Source organism: Dermacentor albipictus, chromosome 1 (genome assembly GCF_038994185.2).
Source record: "Dermacentor albipictus isolate Rhodes 1998 colony chromosome 1, USDA_Dalb.pri_finalv2, whole genome shotgun sequence".
NCBI lineage: Eukaryota > Metazoa > Arthropoda > Arachnida > Ixodida > Ixodidae > Dermacentor > Dermacentor albipictus.
In genome coordinates, this window is record NC_091821.1 from 332,896,647 (window position 1) to 332,914,046 (window position 17,400).

Here is a 17,400-nt window from a genome sequence, read left to right on the forward strand (position 1 = left end):
ATACCGTAGAACATCACCCAAAAAAGTTCTACCGCCAGAGTTCTTCAATCTAAACGAAAAACTAAAAAAATTACTATGAAGTTTCACTTCGTTTGACACAGCAGTAAAAACAGCACGGTGGTACAGTGCAAGAACGCTTCCCTTAGCACCGGTACCACCGTATGGAGGTACGGTACCACAAACCGAATGATTCTGCTCATGCAGGAAATTCCGACATGGACACTCTTGTCATCGCCTAGTTCCAGCTAGGTCATTGTCGAGAGTGAACTTGATTAGAGGAGCGCTGAATATTGTAAATACGTTGTAGACAATCACGGAGAGCTGGAGTGTGGCTACTGAGTCAGCAGCATATGACTGAGGTGACAGCTTGTTTAGAGCAAGCACCTTTGTTGCTGCCATAAAATCCATGACCGTGCAATATACTGCTAAGGTATCGGCAGTGAAAGAACACACCGTAACACCTAGCGGTGGTACCGATGGTAGGGGGAGCGTTGTCGCATTCTTTCCTCGTGTAAAAGCGTTTGATGCGCTGTCGTTGAGACGCTGCACATCTGGTCGCAAACGCAGACGCTGTCGTTTGAGACGTTGCGCCTGCGACGAGAGGTGGTCGCAGACGCTGCACGAGGTTGCTAACAGGTCCTCCAGGAAGTGGCGCTTGAAGTACCGGCTGGTTTCCGTACACGGGCAAGGCACGATTGTAAAGGGAGCGCCACCCATAATGCATAGTGCAGCGTAGTGCCACAAATAACCCTCGCCAAAGCATGCTAACACGTTCTTGGATAGCAACTGCGGAGTAGGTTTTCCACGAACTCTTTTTGGTGCGAAAGCAATACTGCTCGCACTTTCAGCCCATCGGTCGTCGTGGCGCCTCCTTACACAGCTGCGCGTCACGTGACCGTGTGACGTCACGCCAGACCGAGAGACGGGGCCCCAGCTCGCGGCATCGATGGTGGAGGCAAAGCATTGCGCACCGCTGCAGCAGCGTAACCGAGAGAGGGCGCTCGCTGGTGTGACGTCACTAGGAGGGCAAATGGGGCTACAGCTCGGCTCCTCGCAGTGGTCGGCGCGCTGCCTTGCGCTATGTCGGATGATGTATAGCCATAAGTTTAACAAAGGGCAACCATGTCCACACCATCAGCCGAACCAAGGCGCAGCCAAGGGTATTGCTTTCGCAATCTTCCAGGCTTAACCAAGCTAAGCCTTCAGCCATTTTTTTTTTTTTGCCTAAGCGCTTCACTCACCGGCCATCGCTGCTCTCTTCGGGCCAGAAGACGGCTTGCGCTCCCTCAGCGACTTCGGCAAATGCGGCTCGCGCGTCGCCGTCGAGCCTGTGCGAGGAGGCGACCTTCGTGACCGCCACACTGCGCAGTCGCTCGAAGAGCAGCACGAGCGAAGCGCGCGTCTCCGTCGTCAGGCGGTTGCGCTCGAGCACGGCGAGAAGCACGTTGTACACGGACTCGACCTGCATGGCGCACATAATCACGTGCACCATGGCGCCGAGGAACTCGGTAGAGCGCACGGAGTCCATTACAACCTGGTACGCCAAGGGAGACAGAACCTGCAAGGATATTGGGGCGGACGAAACGAACGTCATTTCTGCGGCGAATCTGTGCACGGCTAAGGTTCCATGTGTTTTTGAGTCAATAAAGAAAGACAAGCGTGGGCCCATCCCGGAGCCGACTCGTGGCGGAGGCAAAGCAGGCTTCAAGCACTCAGCCAATAATAATAATAAATAAACCAAGATCCATAAACCAACTGCAAACAAATGGTCGCGCTTTTTTTTAACGATAGCAGTTGAATGTCTGAAACTAGATTTGCCTTGTCTGTTCTGTTAGGCTGACGAGGACCATTTTCGTCACTGATGTTAATTCTTCGTCGTCAGGCCGCCTCGTCATCCCCAGCGTCACCATCGCCATAGCGCACATCAAAGTAAAACATTATCCCCGATGGCCATAACTGGGATTCGAACCCGTGTCACTGCACTAATGTGCATCCCACTGTCAGGCTGGCTGCCCACTGCGCTATCGCGCTATCAGAGCGCAGCGCCAGTACGGCAAGGTGTTACGCCTCCACACATAATCTGAGAGCGATGGTTCCTACGCATGTACACCTACGAGCAAAAGTGTGCGGACCACAGGGTCGCCGAAAAGAAACAGAATTTCTTCATTATTAACACGCATAAACGGAAACTGACGACTGCACTAGAAAATTCGTAATGCCAAGTTTGGACTGCAATCTTTACTTTCAAGTTGCATTCAGAAAATTATATTTATCACGCAATCCCTTGTCCGTATACTTTTGCTCACGGGTGTACTTCGGAGGCCAGAACAAGCCTAACTGCAGCGGAAGAGGATGGCACTATGTGCATCACATCAAAATTGTCCTTGAAAGGACTGCGCTGCGTTGCATGGCCTGCAGTTATCCGTCATCATGCTCGTGCAAACAGCGTCGGCGGCACAAAGGAAGCGTCTTCGTGACAATGATGGTGATCAGCCTCCCCCCCGAACATGGCACATACCCACAATACTCCGACAATCAGGTGGTTAGTTCAACGCAATCCTATACGCATATTGCAATAGTAGAATGTTGAAACGCCTCGAAAAAAAATACCACAAGCCTTTGGCCAAACAGCTGCGAATAGAAGGTTCAACAAAACCGTACATTTCAAGTAAATAAATATACCTCATTTGAACGTCAAAAGCTTGAAAGCTTGAAAGGAACAGATGAGTGTAGAGAAAGTGCGAATTTTTCCTTTCGGCAAGTGCACAGTTCCCTAGCTTTGCAGCAGTACACTTATGACTGGTGACGCTGGCATCTGTCCGTACGCACCTGTTCAGTGCATTGGCGTAGTTTCAGCAGGCATTTGCAGCTTCAGCGCCAGCAGATTGAGAGGCGTACATTAGATTGTTTCCTTTTACAGTGTCTCCCGCTGTACACGCTCGGAATTCCACAAAATGCATTGCTATGCAGTACGGAAAGGAAGTTTCGTGCACCACAGAGAAGACAAAGACACAGCATATTTACGTAAACAACACTCTTCTTTCTCTAATATAACTGAACTTATTATTGTCGCTTAGATACTAAATATGTCATTTTTATTTCAAATCCCTAATTTAACATATTATTTTACGAACGCACTGACCCCAACCAACAGCCCTATACAACCTCTAGCCACTTGTTCACTGCTGTGGGAGAAGGCTGCTGTTGCAGTAAATGAGTCGAGAGCCGAAGGAATCGCTTGAGTGTGTTGTCTTTTTTATTATAGTTATTGCTATCTTGCCCTCACCTCTTGTATTTTATAACCATTACTCCTATAATTTGTGTGCCGCTTGGCGTCCAGTCCGTTCTTCTGCACATCTCAGCCTCTGGTATTCATCCTCCCCGACTTCTGAACTTTCTCGTACCATTTCTCTGTCGGAGTTCAAGCATTGGAGTTCATCGGAGTTCAAGCATTGAATGATTCGATCGTGCCACTGCGCCGACAACGATGACGTTGGCACGAAGCAGCCCAAATAAATGAGATACCCTTCAAATCGCCACGCATAGGTCACCTTATTTGATATTTCAGTCACTTTAATTCTCTACAACTGCAATGAACCTACCTGGGCAAACCACCAGCTCGTGTGCGCAGCAATGTCCGAGGGCGAGTGCGCCGCCAAGAGCGATTCGATGGTGTCGAGGAGCCTGACGTCGCTGACGAAGACCGGGTCGTCCAAACTAACGGGCGGTGAGCCAGCGGCGCCAAAGGCGGACTGGAAAGCGTACCGCCAGTCGTCCGGGTCCAGCTGAGTCACAAACCTGGCCAGGTGCTTCACGTCACCCAACCACGGCTCCGCCGATGAGCGCGTCGTTTCTACGGCCGCGTTGCTCAGGTTGCCCAAAATGCTCGACTGGACGTACATGCTTCGCTCCAAGAGACCGCCTTGCCAAGTCTCGTTGTTGAACACCGCCGAGGACACTATCCGGGCGTATCTGTCGTGCACGGCCTCTTTTATCAAACGAACATGCATCCTGCGTGAGCCCGCCCCACGCGCACGATGTAGAATGTGGGCATGTACGCCAGCGCGCAGGTGTCAAGCAGCAAGCAGGCGACAACGTTGCGAAATCGTTGGCGAGACACACGTTTTAGAATACGCACTTCAATACTGTTGTGGCAGAAAGCCGCGGGTGAAGGTGTTTTTAGAGTCAGTATCAACGCCAACTGCCCAGTGCTTGGCAAATTTGGATATACATTCGCAACCTGCCGAAAGTACAACGTACTGCGACCCGACTACTCCACCCCCCATCCAGCTTGTTTTCCCCGTACCTATACCACAAGCTTATCTTTTTTTCGCGGCACAGACAGAAGGAAACGGCTCCTCGTTTATGTACACACTTTTCTGTCCATCATTTTTTGTTTGTCTTCAATTACTTCACTTTATTAGGCAAGAAATGTTCCTGGCATTGCTGCGACAGCTACGAAGAAGCACTAACTAGTCTCTCTAGTGAGTCAGCAAAAATGTGGGAGAGCGTGTAGCGTTGCCGCTCTCTCTCTCTCTCTCTTCACTCGAAAGGACCTGTTTGACCACTATAGTAAGAGTCAGACTGCTGTATGACAAGGCAGAATTTATGCCTGCACTTTTTGAGAAGCCTAACTTTCGTCTGTTGAAATGCAGGTCGATGAACAGACGTAGGAAGTAGTCAATATCGAATTTATTGCAAAATTGGGCAAGAATGGTGCAGAAATTTATCAAATGTTACAAGATGTCTATGGAAAGGATGCCCTTAAGTGAAGAGCTGTGTTCAAGTGGGTCCAGTATTTTCGGGAAAGTCGTGAATACCCCAAGGACGATATAAAATGAGGACGGCCCCTTCCGCTCGTGAGAAAATAAAAAACAACGATGTGTGCATTCTGTTGTACTCATTGACCACCGAATGATTATCAGAGTGATGGCAGTAGCACTTGTTTTGAGAAAGCCGACCGTTTACCGGGATTTTACTGAAAACTTGTAGAACCTAAAGAAGAAGTCGCAGTTTAATTTGCTATCGATAGCGATAGCAAATTAATAGACAGGTATACGAAGTAAGGATAGTAGGTTTATCGGCAATATAAACTTGTAAACATTCACATACCAGCTAAATTAAGAAGCATGGTGTCACGCGTGCACAAGAAAACATGAACACATCTCATTCGATGACCGCGGAAACTCGCTGTCAAAACGCTGAAGTGAGGAAGCGCGGCAGCAGCAGCGAGTGAATTGACCTTCGTGCTGCCTCTTGCTTCAACGCGAACTCTAAGCGGCGAGAACACAGTGCACACGAAGCTATCGGCCCTCGGTGCGCCCAGACGCCCAAACTCTGTCGCTATCGCAGATCGCTTTCAAGATAGGGTCAGTAGCAGCCGCCGCAGTAAAACGAACGACACCCCCCTGCCTCCCCTCCCCCCGGCGCCTTGCGCGCGACGGAAGACGGCGCGCTTCCCCCTCCCCCCCCCCTGCTTTCCTCTCTAGCGCACGCGAGATCAAGCCGCCATCGTCGGCTTATCCCCGCACCTTTGGACTTGATGCGGAACATCCCGGTGACGCTGACGGCAGAAATGCGCCTCGTTTCCGAGCTGCTCTTTGTTTGTCGGTCACTCTCGCCGTTGGTGATGCACATAGTTAAGCGGGATTCTTTACGATACCGACAAAGTAAACATGCTTTTGCGTATCTATGTTGCGTCGTTTATGTCTCTCACCAATTGGCAGCAGCAGAACGGCGCCTGCTGCAAGTTACTGAAGCAGGCAGTCTGAAATTGCACCTCAATGCCTGCGAAACACACAGAAACGTGACATATGACATTGAATGGTTCTCGTTAAAGCACTGTGCCTATTACGAGTTTTTGTTTCTTACGCAGAGCAACCTTTCTGTGCATATGCGATGTCACGAGCACAATAGGAATTGAAAACCAAACCAACTCCCCGAAGAAAAATGATGCGTTTGAACTACTGTGCGGATCCGAACCTCCACTTCAGTTTTCTTTTCAGTGAAGAGTAGTCGCCGAGTTTTTTTTACACTTCGGCTTCGCAACCTCCGTTAACCTCTCGTATGTCTATTGGGAGGTCAATCGTTGTCCACGATGTAAGAAAATCGGAAACCGGGCATTAGTGCTTCACCACTGCCCGGACATTTATCCCCGTAAGGATCAGGGGAACTCCTCTAATCGGAGTCTTCTGCGCCAACCGCATTCGGTATTCAAGTCTTTGCTTTTATTTTTCAATTTCATCAAATGCACTATATACATGCGAGGTCCCGCGACAACGTTTCCCTACCCTGGAGTCCATTGACTAACATCCATACACAGACATCGCTTGTCTTGCCATGTCAGCTTTTTCCTATGAATTCTCCATTAAACACCAATCCCTAGCTCGTCATCTATTCCCCACACTTGCTTGTTTCTGTATTAATATCGTGCCTCAACACAAGTTCTGAGTAACAGATTAACAGCGTGAGCATGAGACAAGGATAGAGAAAACGATAGGACAAGGGCTGACTTACAACTTTTAATGTGACTAGCATTCTTCGGTAACTTAAACCAGTTTGCCGTATGTCTGTCTGTTTGTTTGTCCCTGTCTAACCACTTTCACTCCAACTTGGGTAACTCGGTAATGCACGGTTGTAAATGGGCAGAGCATCGGGCTGCTGTGCTGAGAGTTAGATGGATCACTGGATATATGACAACAACTATGTGCAGCTCGACAAAAAAAAATCCTTTAAAATTTATTCAGTGCTGGTAGGAATCGGACCCACGTCATATATACATTCAGCCATGCGTGTACTTTGCCGCGGTATCACTGGATGGCGCAGCGCGTCCAGAGAGAATCGCGATAGAGGAGTCCGGTTGCAGTTTGTATACATGAGGCATACTGAAGGCGGCAATATGGTGTATCGCTACATTGCTTAAATGCTAATCACATTAACGTTAACCATCATCCTGAAATGGTTTCTGCCGGAATGTTTTCAATGTCGCACGTGGAAACCTTGTAACAAAATGTCATTTTGTATGTTCGGTTGCTGGTTCTACTTTCATGTTTACATGTTAATCTTTTGTATAGTTTTTGATGCTTCCTTCGTAACTGACAAAGAAGCCAGAGGACAAGTTAAGGGCCGTGCAAAGAGTGATGGAACGAAGAATGACAGGCGTAACATTAAGAGACAGGAAGACAGCGGTGTGCCTCAGAGAGCGAACGCGGAAAGCTGATATTCTAATTGATATTAAGAGAAAAAATGGAGCCGGGCAGGTTATGTAATGTGTAGCTTAGATAACCCGTAGATCATTAGGGTTAAAGAAGGTGTGCCAAAAGAAGGCAATCGCAGTCGAAGACGGCAGGAGACTAGGTGGTGTGATGAAATTAGGAAATTCGCAGATGCAAATTGGAATCGGTTGGCAGAGGACAGAGATAACAGGACATCGCAGGGAGAAGCCTTCGTCCGACAGTGGACATAAAAGGTTATGATGATGATGATGATGATGATGATGATGATGATGATGATGATGATGATGATGATGATGCCGACGACGACGACGACGACGACATAGTCCTAAAAATGCAGTTGGATGTCAGCGCTCGACCTGTCATTTTATTTGTCCTTATCTTTGACTCGCGCTGTTAATCTGTTACCATAAGCTGCAAACTAGACCGAAACAGCCCTTCTCCACTCGGGTTAGTTAATACGCACCGGTTGAATACGTAGGCCAGGCTTGACGGCGTCACGTAGATGATGCGCGTTCCCTTGGTTTCGCCTGGTCCTCGGGATGACGTCACGAGCTTCAGGTCCAACCAGAGTGGTAACCTCCAGTGACATTGGCTGTGGCGGTGGAGCGCAAAGGACACGGCACTTATCGCTCTTTCTGTGTTTCTCAGGTTGGCTGGGGACCCAACGCTACCACAACCGCACTGTAGTACAACTTTTCTTGGACCTGCCCAGCTGCTTCATCTTCAGTAGCGTGCTACCTGCCAAAAGCATTTTCATCGCCTCTGCCAAACTGGACATTTGAACTTCGCGCCTTCTGTTCGCAAGCCGGACCACGTGTGCCGCCACCATCGTCGACGAAGCGCAGCTTGTAACTAGCTGGGGGCGTTTCCTATCACATTGGCTGTGGCGGTGGAGCGCAAAGGACACGGCACTTATCGCTCTTTCTGTGTTTCTCAGGTTGGCTGGGGACCCAACGCTACCACAACCGCACTGTAGTACAACTTTTCTTGGACCTGCCCAGCTGCTTCATCTTCAGTAGCGTGCTACCTGCCAAAAGCATTTTCATCGCCTCTGCCAAACTGGACATTTGAACTTCGCGCCTTCTGTTCGCAAGCCGGACCACGTGTGCCGCCACCATCGTCGACGAAGCGCAGCTTGTAACTAGCTGGGGGCGTTTCCTATCACATTGGCTGTGGCGGTGGAGCGCAAAGGACACGGCACTTATCGCTCTTTCTGTGTTTCTCAGGTTGGTTTCTTTCTTTACGTTACTCATCTTGCAACGCGCTCTTTCCGCTACAGCCAATCTACAAATTTGTGTTCATTTGTTGCTCTCATTGCCCTATTTTGGAAAGTCATAGACCTGCACAGCTGCAAACTATGTCGCGTTGCTGTGAATGTCGCTCTGTGATAGATGAAAGCGAATTGTTTCTGACTTGTTCACAATGTGAATTTTCGTATCATAGCGGTACCTGCTCCGGCGTTGCTGAAAGTGCCATCAAGGGCAAACGAGATCAATTCAAAAAGAATTGGAAGTGCGAGTCTTGCAAACCTACAGGAAGTAAAAGCTCCTCCTCTGCTAAAGCATGTAAGAATGAAAGTGAGATAATCAAAAAACTTGCTGAAATGGACCAAAAACTAAACTTGCTTGTTAGTCTGCCAAACAAGGTAGACGGGATCGAACAGTCCATCCAAACACTTTCCGATCACTTTGATGAAATTCAACGAAGGCTTGAGAGCCACGAAAAGGAATTAAACACTGTCAAACAGAAAGTAGAAAAAATAGAGAAGTACGCTTCTCCGAGGGAGCTCAATCAGATTCAGGCTGACATAGACGCACTTGAATGGCACAGCAGACGTCTTAACATTGAGATACACGGTGTACCTGAGGCTGTCAATGAAAACCTACTCGAAAGGGTAAATGATCTTGCAAAGAAGCTTGAACTTCAACCTCTATGCGAGGAAGATGTTGTGGCAGTTCACAGGCTCCCGGCAAAGCAAGGAAAAATGCGGGGAATTATTATCCGTCTTGCACGGCAGGAACTGAAGGATGCGTGGATTGCGAAAAGGCGAGCCTTAAGAGACAATCAGGGCAAGATCTTCATTAACGAAAACCTAACCTCTCGCTCGAGGAAACTCCTCGCCACTGCTAAAGAATGGGCAAAGGAGGCGGGATACCAGTTCGTGTGGCACTCAAATGGAAAAGTTCTCGTGCGTAGGGCAAACGGCGAATCCGCAGTTGTCGTTAAGGGTGAAAATGATCTTCGTGCTCTATTGCAATGAACGCCAATTTGTTGTTGCTATTATTTGACTCTTTGCCAAAATGAATCATCTGGGATGTATTGGCAAGCAGGATTGGTTCACATTATTGGCCACTCAAAAGAAGGGACTGTCTTTCATACATATGAACATTCAATCAGTCTCCAGCAAGCTACCAGAATTAGAAACCTTTTTTTCTGATATAAATAATCAGTGTAATGTAGTCATGCTAAGCGAAACATGGTATTGCTCTGATGATGTTTTTCGCCTGCCTTGCAAAAAAGTGTTTTATAAAAACCGAACCTCACGTCGCGGTGGAGGAGTCTCTGTTCTGATAGATTATTCTCTGACATGTGAACTGTTAGCCGAGTATTCTTGTATGACAGAAAATTGTGAAATGTTGTGTGTACAAACACCGGGCGTACTCTTTGCAGTATGTTACCGCCCGCCGGATGGTTTATTGGAACCTTTTTTCATTTTTTTAGAGCGCATGCTAGAATTTGCGTCAGAAAACAAATATAAAGTGGTCTTAGGAGGAGACTTCAACATTGATATGAGTTCCGATGGTGCTAGGAAAACGATATTTCAAAGAATTTTTGTGGCAAGCGGATGTATAAATGCGGTTGAAACCTTCACGAGAGTAACAGAAACTACGAAAACCACTCTTGATCTCTTTATAACGAACTATAATCCTTTCTTAGTAACTAGTGCAGTCTTAAACTGTCCTCTCAGTGACCATATGCCAATAGTCATGTTTATCCACACAAGAGCAAACGACACCGAAAAAGATAACACTGAAAAAACATTTCAGACAATAAACGAGCACACACTAACTGCCTTTCAGGATGCCTTGAGACAAGTATCTTGGAAGGAGGTTTTTCAACAAAACGAGGCAGAGCCAGCATACAACATCTTCTTAAAGAAATTCTCAGCTGTTTATGCGCAACATTTCATACATAAGAAAAGAAACCAGAAAGCTTATCGGAAACCTTGGATGACCAAAGAGCTTTTAAAAAAAATAAAGAAAAGAGATAAGCTTTATGCCAGGTTCATAAAATCTCGGAACAGCGAGGATCTAATATCCTTTAAAGTTTTTAGAAATAAATTAAATAAAGAGCTAAGAAATGCAAGAAATCGCTATTATTTACGTACTTTTTCTTCATGCGAGGGACAAACAGAGAAGATGTGGAACAAGTTAAATGAACTAATGGGACGTAAACAGAACACTGAACCTATAAAGAAAGTTTCTGTAAACGGATGCATTTTAACCGGAGATAATTTAGTGAACGCATTTAATGATTACTTTACAGACACTGATTCCCATTTATCACTAAGCCCACCATGTACATTTCAATTCCCTGCAACCATGGACACTATTTTTTTCCAACCGACAACACCTACTGAGGTTTGTTCAGTTTTTCTCAAACTGAAAAATTCATGCAGCTACGATGCTGATGGCCTCCAAATAAGACCTATTAAACACGTCATTTGTGACATTGCACCTGTGTTAGCTTATATTTATAACTTATGCATAACATCAGGTACTTTTCCCGAAAAAATGAAAATTGCAAAAGTAATTGTGTTATATAAGAAAGGTGACAAGCTTGATTTAAAAAATTACCGTCCGATATCTATTCTCCCGCAGTTTTCTAAAGGTCTTGAAAAAATCATTCTAAACCAATTAACATCTTTCAGCAATAAACATAAACTAATAACAGACGCTCAATACGGTTTTCAACAAGGCAAATCAACAGAATTAGCACTAGTAGCACAAAAAGAATATATACTGCAGAACCTCGAAAATAAGTCACTTGTAATTGGTCTATTCATAGATTTCACAAAAGCATTCGACTGCATAAACCATGACCTCCTAATACTTAAGCTTGAAAGATATGGCATCAGAGGCCTTCCTCTTCAGTTACTGACATCCTACCTTAGAAATCGACAGCAATATGTGGCTATAAACACTAACATATCATCTACACGAAAAATACTAACAGGTGTCCCTCAGGGAAGTATCCTTAGCCCATTTTTGTTTAACATCTACATAAACGACATAGTTCTTATCCACCGAGAAGCAAAATTCATAAACTACGCAGACGATACGAGTGTTTTTTTATCAAACAACTCTTTTACAGGCCTCATTAGTGCAGCGAACAACCTACTAACCCATCTCTCAAAATGGAGCCAGGACAACTTTTTAAAAGTAAACTCGAATAAAACACAAGCAGTCATCTTTAAAACAAGAGGTACATGTACTCCATTGACCCACAACATATTTTATAACTCTGAAAAAATAGAGGTTGTTGACACGGTAAAAGTACTTGGCGTATATTTCACCGACACATTGCAATGGGACGCTCACGTGGATTTTGTACTGCAGAAACTCAGCCGCGTAACAGGTTTACTACATCGAAATCGCTACCTTTTACCAATGTCAGTTAAATTGATCATTTATAATGCACTATTTGCCTCGCATGTAAATTATTGCCATCTTGTATGGGGCACGACATCAGTTTCCAATCACTCTAAAATACTATTGATGCAAAAAAAGATAATACGCGCTATCGCAAATGTGCCATACAACTCACACACTGAGAATCTTTTTAGCAAGTACAACATAACAAAAAGTCATCATCTCTACAAACAAACCCTCCTACGCACCTATTACTTTCAGGTAAAAAATAGAAGCAACCTAATTACAAATATAGCAAACTTAAAAGAGAATACACCTACATATGAGACGCGCAGCCATGAAAAATGGCTCATACCCTTCTCGAGGACAAATTACGGCCATCAAATGGTCGCAAATACCTTGCCACGGCTATTAAATTATTACCTAGAAGCCGGCATTGACATCCATGCCTTGACACCATCGGAGCTCATCTGTCTGGTGAAAACTACCATTTAAATCGCCATGATTCCGTAAAACCATATGCATTCAATGAAAGAAATGTTTCTATTTTGATGTAACCCACTGTTCTTTATTTTTTTTTCATTTCTGAAAGTGTTTTTTGCCACCGTTCTGCCAATATGTAAGGGGGGCCAGGGACCACTCAAGCTGCCAATAAGCAGCTTTTACCTTGGCCCCCTCCATTTGCTTGTAAATGGGCACAAATAAAATGAAAATGAAATGAAATGTACGGCCAGCACAGCAAGCGTGCGCAGCTGCTCGCGGTAGCTGGCTCGTTTCAGCGGCCATTGTTCGTCGGGAAACGCGAAGCCCTGGGTCCGCATGAAATTCACCATAATGTCTGTGTCCTCGAGCTTGTCGGGCTTCATGCACGTGGAAACCATGGCCAGGGCCCGGTAGGTAACGGACCGCGTCTTGTTGACGTCCGACGGATACGAGCGTGCTGGATCGCCGACTCGGTTCATCCAGTCAATTATCGCCTGCTCACGCACAGAACGCGCAATCTCGTATCTGCATCGCAGGCCGCACGCGAGTGCGACTATGAAGATTAGAAACCAACAACAAATTAAAACGAACCCTGGTCTTAGTCGAAAGTATACAGGCAAGCTATTTAGCGAGTGAAGATAAGGCTGCTTACAGGAAGCATTTTGCCCTTGTATAAGTTCACCCACGTTAAAGTGATTCGCGCTATTGACAGCAACTCACTTCGCAGTGAGCTGTGAACAAACGTTTTGTCATAGGACAAGGTACTGTCACTTGCAGATGTCACCTGTACCGTCTGGCGATCGCGTACTCGAACTCTACGGCGCTGCAGGTCTCCACAGAGCGACGATGAGAGTTCAAGCTGCGCAAGTGTTATCCAGAGCGCCGTCTTCGAGCGCAACGATGGCCTGGCGGTATTGGATTCGCACCCCACTCATGAACTTCACCCGAGAACACGTCGTTCATGTTAAAGAGGACAATTGTGCTAAGAACTGGCGCCGACAATCCACGGTGAGTCATTTGGACAACTGGCATAACTCTAACCTCCTAACCCAACCTACACCGGCACCTAACCTAAGCTAACATCCGCAAAGTTCCCGTAGCCCCTTCTTTCAATAAAGTTTCGACTGGGACTAGTTGTTATAACATCGTTCTTTTTACTGTACTGTTACGCAAAGTACAAAATACAAGCATGCAACTGATATACATGAGCGCACATCTGTGTCAGTTTCTTGTATTTGTCCTTTGCGTAACAGTATAGCGCAGCAAACATCACGACATGGTTCTGTTTCCCTTAGGCGTAAGCGCTTGCGCCAGCTTACGCTATGTATATGCTAGTTAGCTGCAAAATTCTTATGCATCTCAAATTGGAGCGATTCGGGAATATTTCATCAGAGTGGACAGGAATAGGAAACCCTGGCACATAATGCTACGCCGTCAACTCCAGCCCGCGCTGTTCATAATCGTCTCTGTTTCGTAGAGATCTGCAAGTTCAATATATACTTAAGAGGAAGCTTTAGCTCTAGTGCTCCTATCTAAGTACATGTAAAAGGAGAATTCGTTTTTCTCGGCAACCACGGCACCGAATTTGACAAGGTTTGTTGCATTTAAAGGAAAAACTTAAAATATAGTGACTGTTGGTTTCGAATTTTTGATTTAGGTCGTCAATTTTTAAATAAAAATTGGCAAAAATCGAATATTCTCAAAAAACGGTACTATCAAGCTTAAAACTCTGTAACTCAGCAACGAAAATTGATAATACAATCCCGTGAATTGCACCTAATAGTACATCTAAAGCGGACAAAATTGATATGTTACACATGAATCTCAAGAAATGTAATAATATGGAAATACAGCTTTTGCAGAACCCTTGTAAACAACGTAACAAATTCACGTAAGATATAAAATGACATATCAAATTTGTCCGCTTTCGATGATCTAATGGATTCCGTTCGCAGAACCACGATATCTGTTTTTTATGCAGAGCTATGAATCTGTAAACTTCGTGCTTCTATTTTTTACAAACTTTCAATTTTTTTAAATCTTTTTAACAATGTTCAGGACCTAAATCGAAATTGCGCTACCAACAGTCACTAGAATTTAGCTTTCTCTCTCAAATGCAACAAATCTGATTAAAATCGGTCCAGGGGTTATCTCAGAAAAACGTTTTTGCGTTTTACATGTGTTTGAATAGGCCGCGTCAGAGATGGGCCCGAGCTAAAGCTTCCTCTTAAGACCAAACGCTATTATGCAAATATGCGACCCCTTCAGCAGGTTTTGCTTTGGGGCATGGGTGCGAAATTGCCAACGGTTCCTGTTGCGCAAGACTGAGAAGACGTTTAATTCCGGTATCTTACTTGCGGGGCCAGCCAGAACACACGAAGCGTCCGAAGTCCTCACAGGGTTTAGCGGTGGGCTCGCGTTCACGGTGGGCGCCCAGTTGGGACGCGTGTTCGCGGCACGCGTACGTCTCGCAGCGTTGGCCGCGACGCACTAGCCCAGCCGAGGACCACAGAAGCCGCAATACGACCAGCGCCGCTACCAGCACCACAATGAGCATCAAGCAAAGCGTGACAGTTACACCCGACGAATGCTTCGCGACCTTGTCGAGCTGACCGCCAGATTGCCGTGACAGGGTGCCGGGCAGCTGCAGTGCGCTGTGAGCCTGCGTGGGGAAGCACGTTTTGTGCAGTCAGGTTGTGCAAAACGTGTACAGTTGTCGCTACAAATGAACTGAAAAAAATTTATTCGCAAAGTTAACCTTGCGGCGGCAGCCGCTAACGGGTTGTTGGATGGCTCGGTCTCACTCCTTCAGTGTCTCCCACGACACCGCACCACCGTAGTGGGCTCAGATCTGCCACGGAGGACAACTTCCATGCACGTGTGCCGCCACCGGCACGAATAGGCTGGCGACGGCCAAGTAATGGCACCATCTTTATACGATGTGAGAGGCTGCATTTAGACGAGTTAAGTGCAGCAACGTGCTTTCTTGCAGCATCCGCCTGGTCCGGTGTGGCGGTCGACGTCAGTCGGAAGACATGGCTTAGAACAGTGCCCAGGCGCCGCGTCGAAGCAACGACAATCAGCGCCGCTCTCGACAGGTTTGGTCGACACTGGCCACTCAACGCTGACAGTTAGCCTACACTGACCGTGTGTGCGCTGACGCATGAGCGCACACAGTAATGGCGGAAATTTTTGCTTGGCGAGCATTCGTCTGAAGAGGTAATGTATGTCACTGGACACTTTTGAGAAATAGAATGTTGTCTAGGAAAGAGCCCGTCTTATCATTTTTACGAACGAAAACAAGCTAAAAAGCTATTTTAAACGACCAGTACAGTTAACTAGAGCTAACAAACGGCTCCAATATAATAGTTGCGCGACGTTCACAGCGCCCCTGAAGGTAGTGCTCGGGGCTAATAAAGAGTAAAGCCCTCTTATTCAACGCGTTTTAATAAAAAGCGCCCATGGCCAGCAACAGCATGAGCCTTCGCTCTTGATTACAAGCAGCTATGTAGTCGAGCTGACCGCTCTTTAGGTATCGACTTAATTAAACTTTTGTTGTTCGTTACGTGTCGTTCTCTGCCTGGGCTCTCTCCCGCACGCTAATCCTTGGGACTCAAGAGCCGCTTTGCAAAAGCGTGTGTTCGGTTCCAACGCAGACTATGCAGAAGCTCCTATATGCAGATACTTGTATTAGTGCTAAATGTGTTGACGTTGTTTGATGTTACATCAGTGGGGCGTACTATGTTATGTATGTGTCATGTTTACGTTATGTAAATGCTATACTGATGTCATGCATGCATATTGCTTATGTTGAAGCAATACGCGAGAGTGAACTAAGTTTTTTTTTCCTTTCTTTAACGAAGTGGATGACGGTCCCTGTTTCACTTTCGAGCATATTTATTCGCACGATGGCTTCCATCGCTCTCTCAATACCGAGACGTGTCGGTCTCGCGGTGAAGACATAATGTCAAGTATGGGTACTGAGAAGCACGAAACGCAACGCTTGACGTTTAACGTTTCTCCACCTCTCCTTTCCTCTCAGAATTTTGCAGTCATCGCAGCTAACTAACAGCCCAAAAGTGACAATAAAATATACTTTCAATCAATAAATCCTCTTGCAGAGGCATGACCTATTGCACCTGCCTACAGAGACGTTGGTAGGCCTCCTTTAGGATTGCACTGATATATACAATGTATGCATAGTTCAGTGTATACAATGCATACATATTGCACCCTCAGGGCATACATTGTATGCCCTGAGGATACAATAAATAAATAAATAAATAAATAAATAAATAAATAAATAAATAAATAAATAAACACCATTTGCTACGTATAAATCAGCGCCACTACGAAATTAGGATAGAAAACTGGGCGAGTTGGCAAGCGCTCATGGTGTATTTGCAAAAAGCGTAGCGCTCGCAATTAGACAAAGGACGAAGACGATACACACAGAACAGGCGCCGACTCTCAACATTTATTTTGGAAAACATGAAGAAAGCAATGCGTATACTGAAACACGTGACGAAGCCACCGGGAACGTTGCCGTCTTCTGGGCACATTCTCAATTTTGAAGCGCATCAGCGGCTCTTATCTTACGCTACCGCAAGGATATTTCCGTATATCCGTGCGGCAGCGTAAGCTATCTGTATATCTTTTGTTTCAAGATATGCGGGTTGCTTCCCTTCTTCATGGTTTCCGAAATAAATGTTAGTTGACAGTCAGCACCTGTCCTGTGTATACCTTCTTCGTCCTTCGTATAATTAATTAATTATGGCGTTTTACGTGCCAAAACCACTTTCTGATTATGAGGCACGCCGTAGTGGAGGACTCCGGAAATTTTGACTACCTGGGGTTCTTTAACGTGCACCTAAATCTAAGCACACGGGTGCTTTCGCATTTCACCCCCATCGAAATGCGGCCGCCGTGGCCGGGATTCGATCCCGCGACCTCGTGCTCAGCAGCCCAACACCATAGCCACTGAGCAACCACGGCGGGTGCCTTCGTATAATTGAGAGAACTGCACAAAA

The 17,400-nt window shown here is 46.1% G+C and overlaps 1 protein-coding gene and 1 long non-coding RNA gene across 2 annotated transcripts in view; one reads left to right on the forward strand and one right to left on the reverse strand.

Annotated features, from left to right (window-relative positions):
* The window catches only part of LOC135910045 (uncharacterized), a 33,478-nt gene that overhangs the window by 7,412 nt on the left and 8,666 nt on the right, over positions 1-17,400 (reverse strand). Inside the window, exons 3-6 of the mRNA XM_065442004.2 lie at positions 14,725-15,032; positions 7,699-7,827; positions 3,603-4,011; positions 1,242-1,558 (exon numbers count right to left, since the gene is read on the reverse strand). Coding sequence (XP_065298076.2) covers positions 1,242-1,558; positions 3,603-4,011; positions 7,699-7,827; positions 14,725-15,032 — 1,163 coding nt within the window. The remainder of the gene's footprint in view (positions 1-1,241; positions 1,559-3,602; positions 4,012-7,698; positions 7,828-14,724; positions 15,033-17,400) is intronic.
* On the forward strand, positions 7,814-15,935 carry LOC135910061 (uncharacterized). The gene is made up of 3 exons (XR_010566897.2): positions 7,814-8,461; positions 13,148-13,378; positions 15,363-15,935. It is a non-coding gene; the product is annotated as an uncharacterized lncRNA (long non-coding RNA).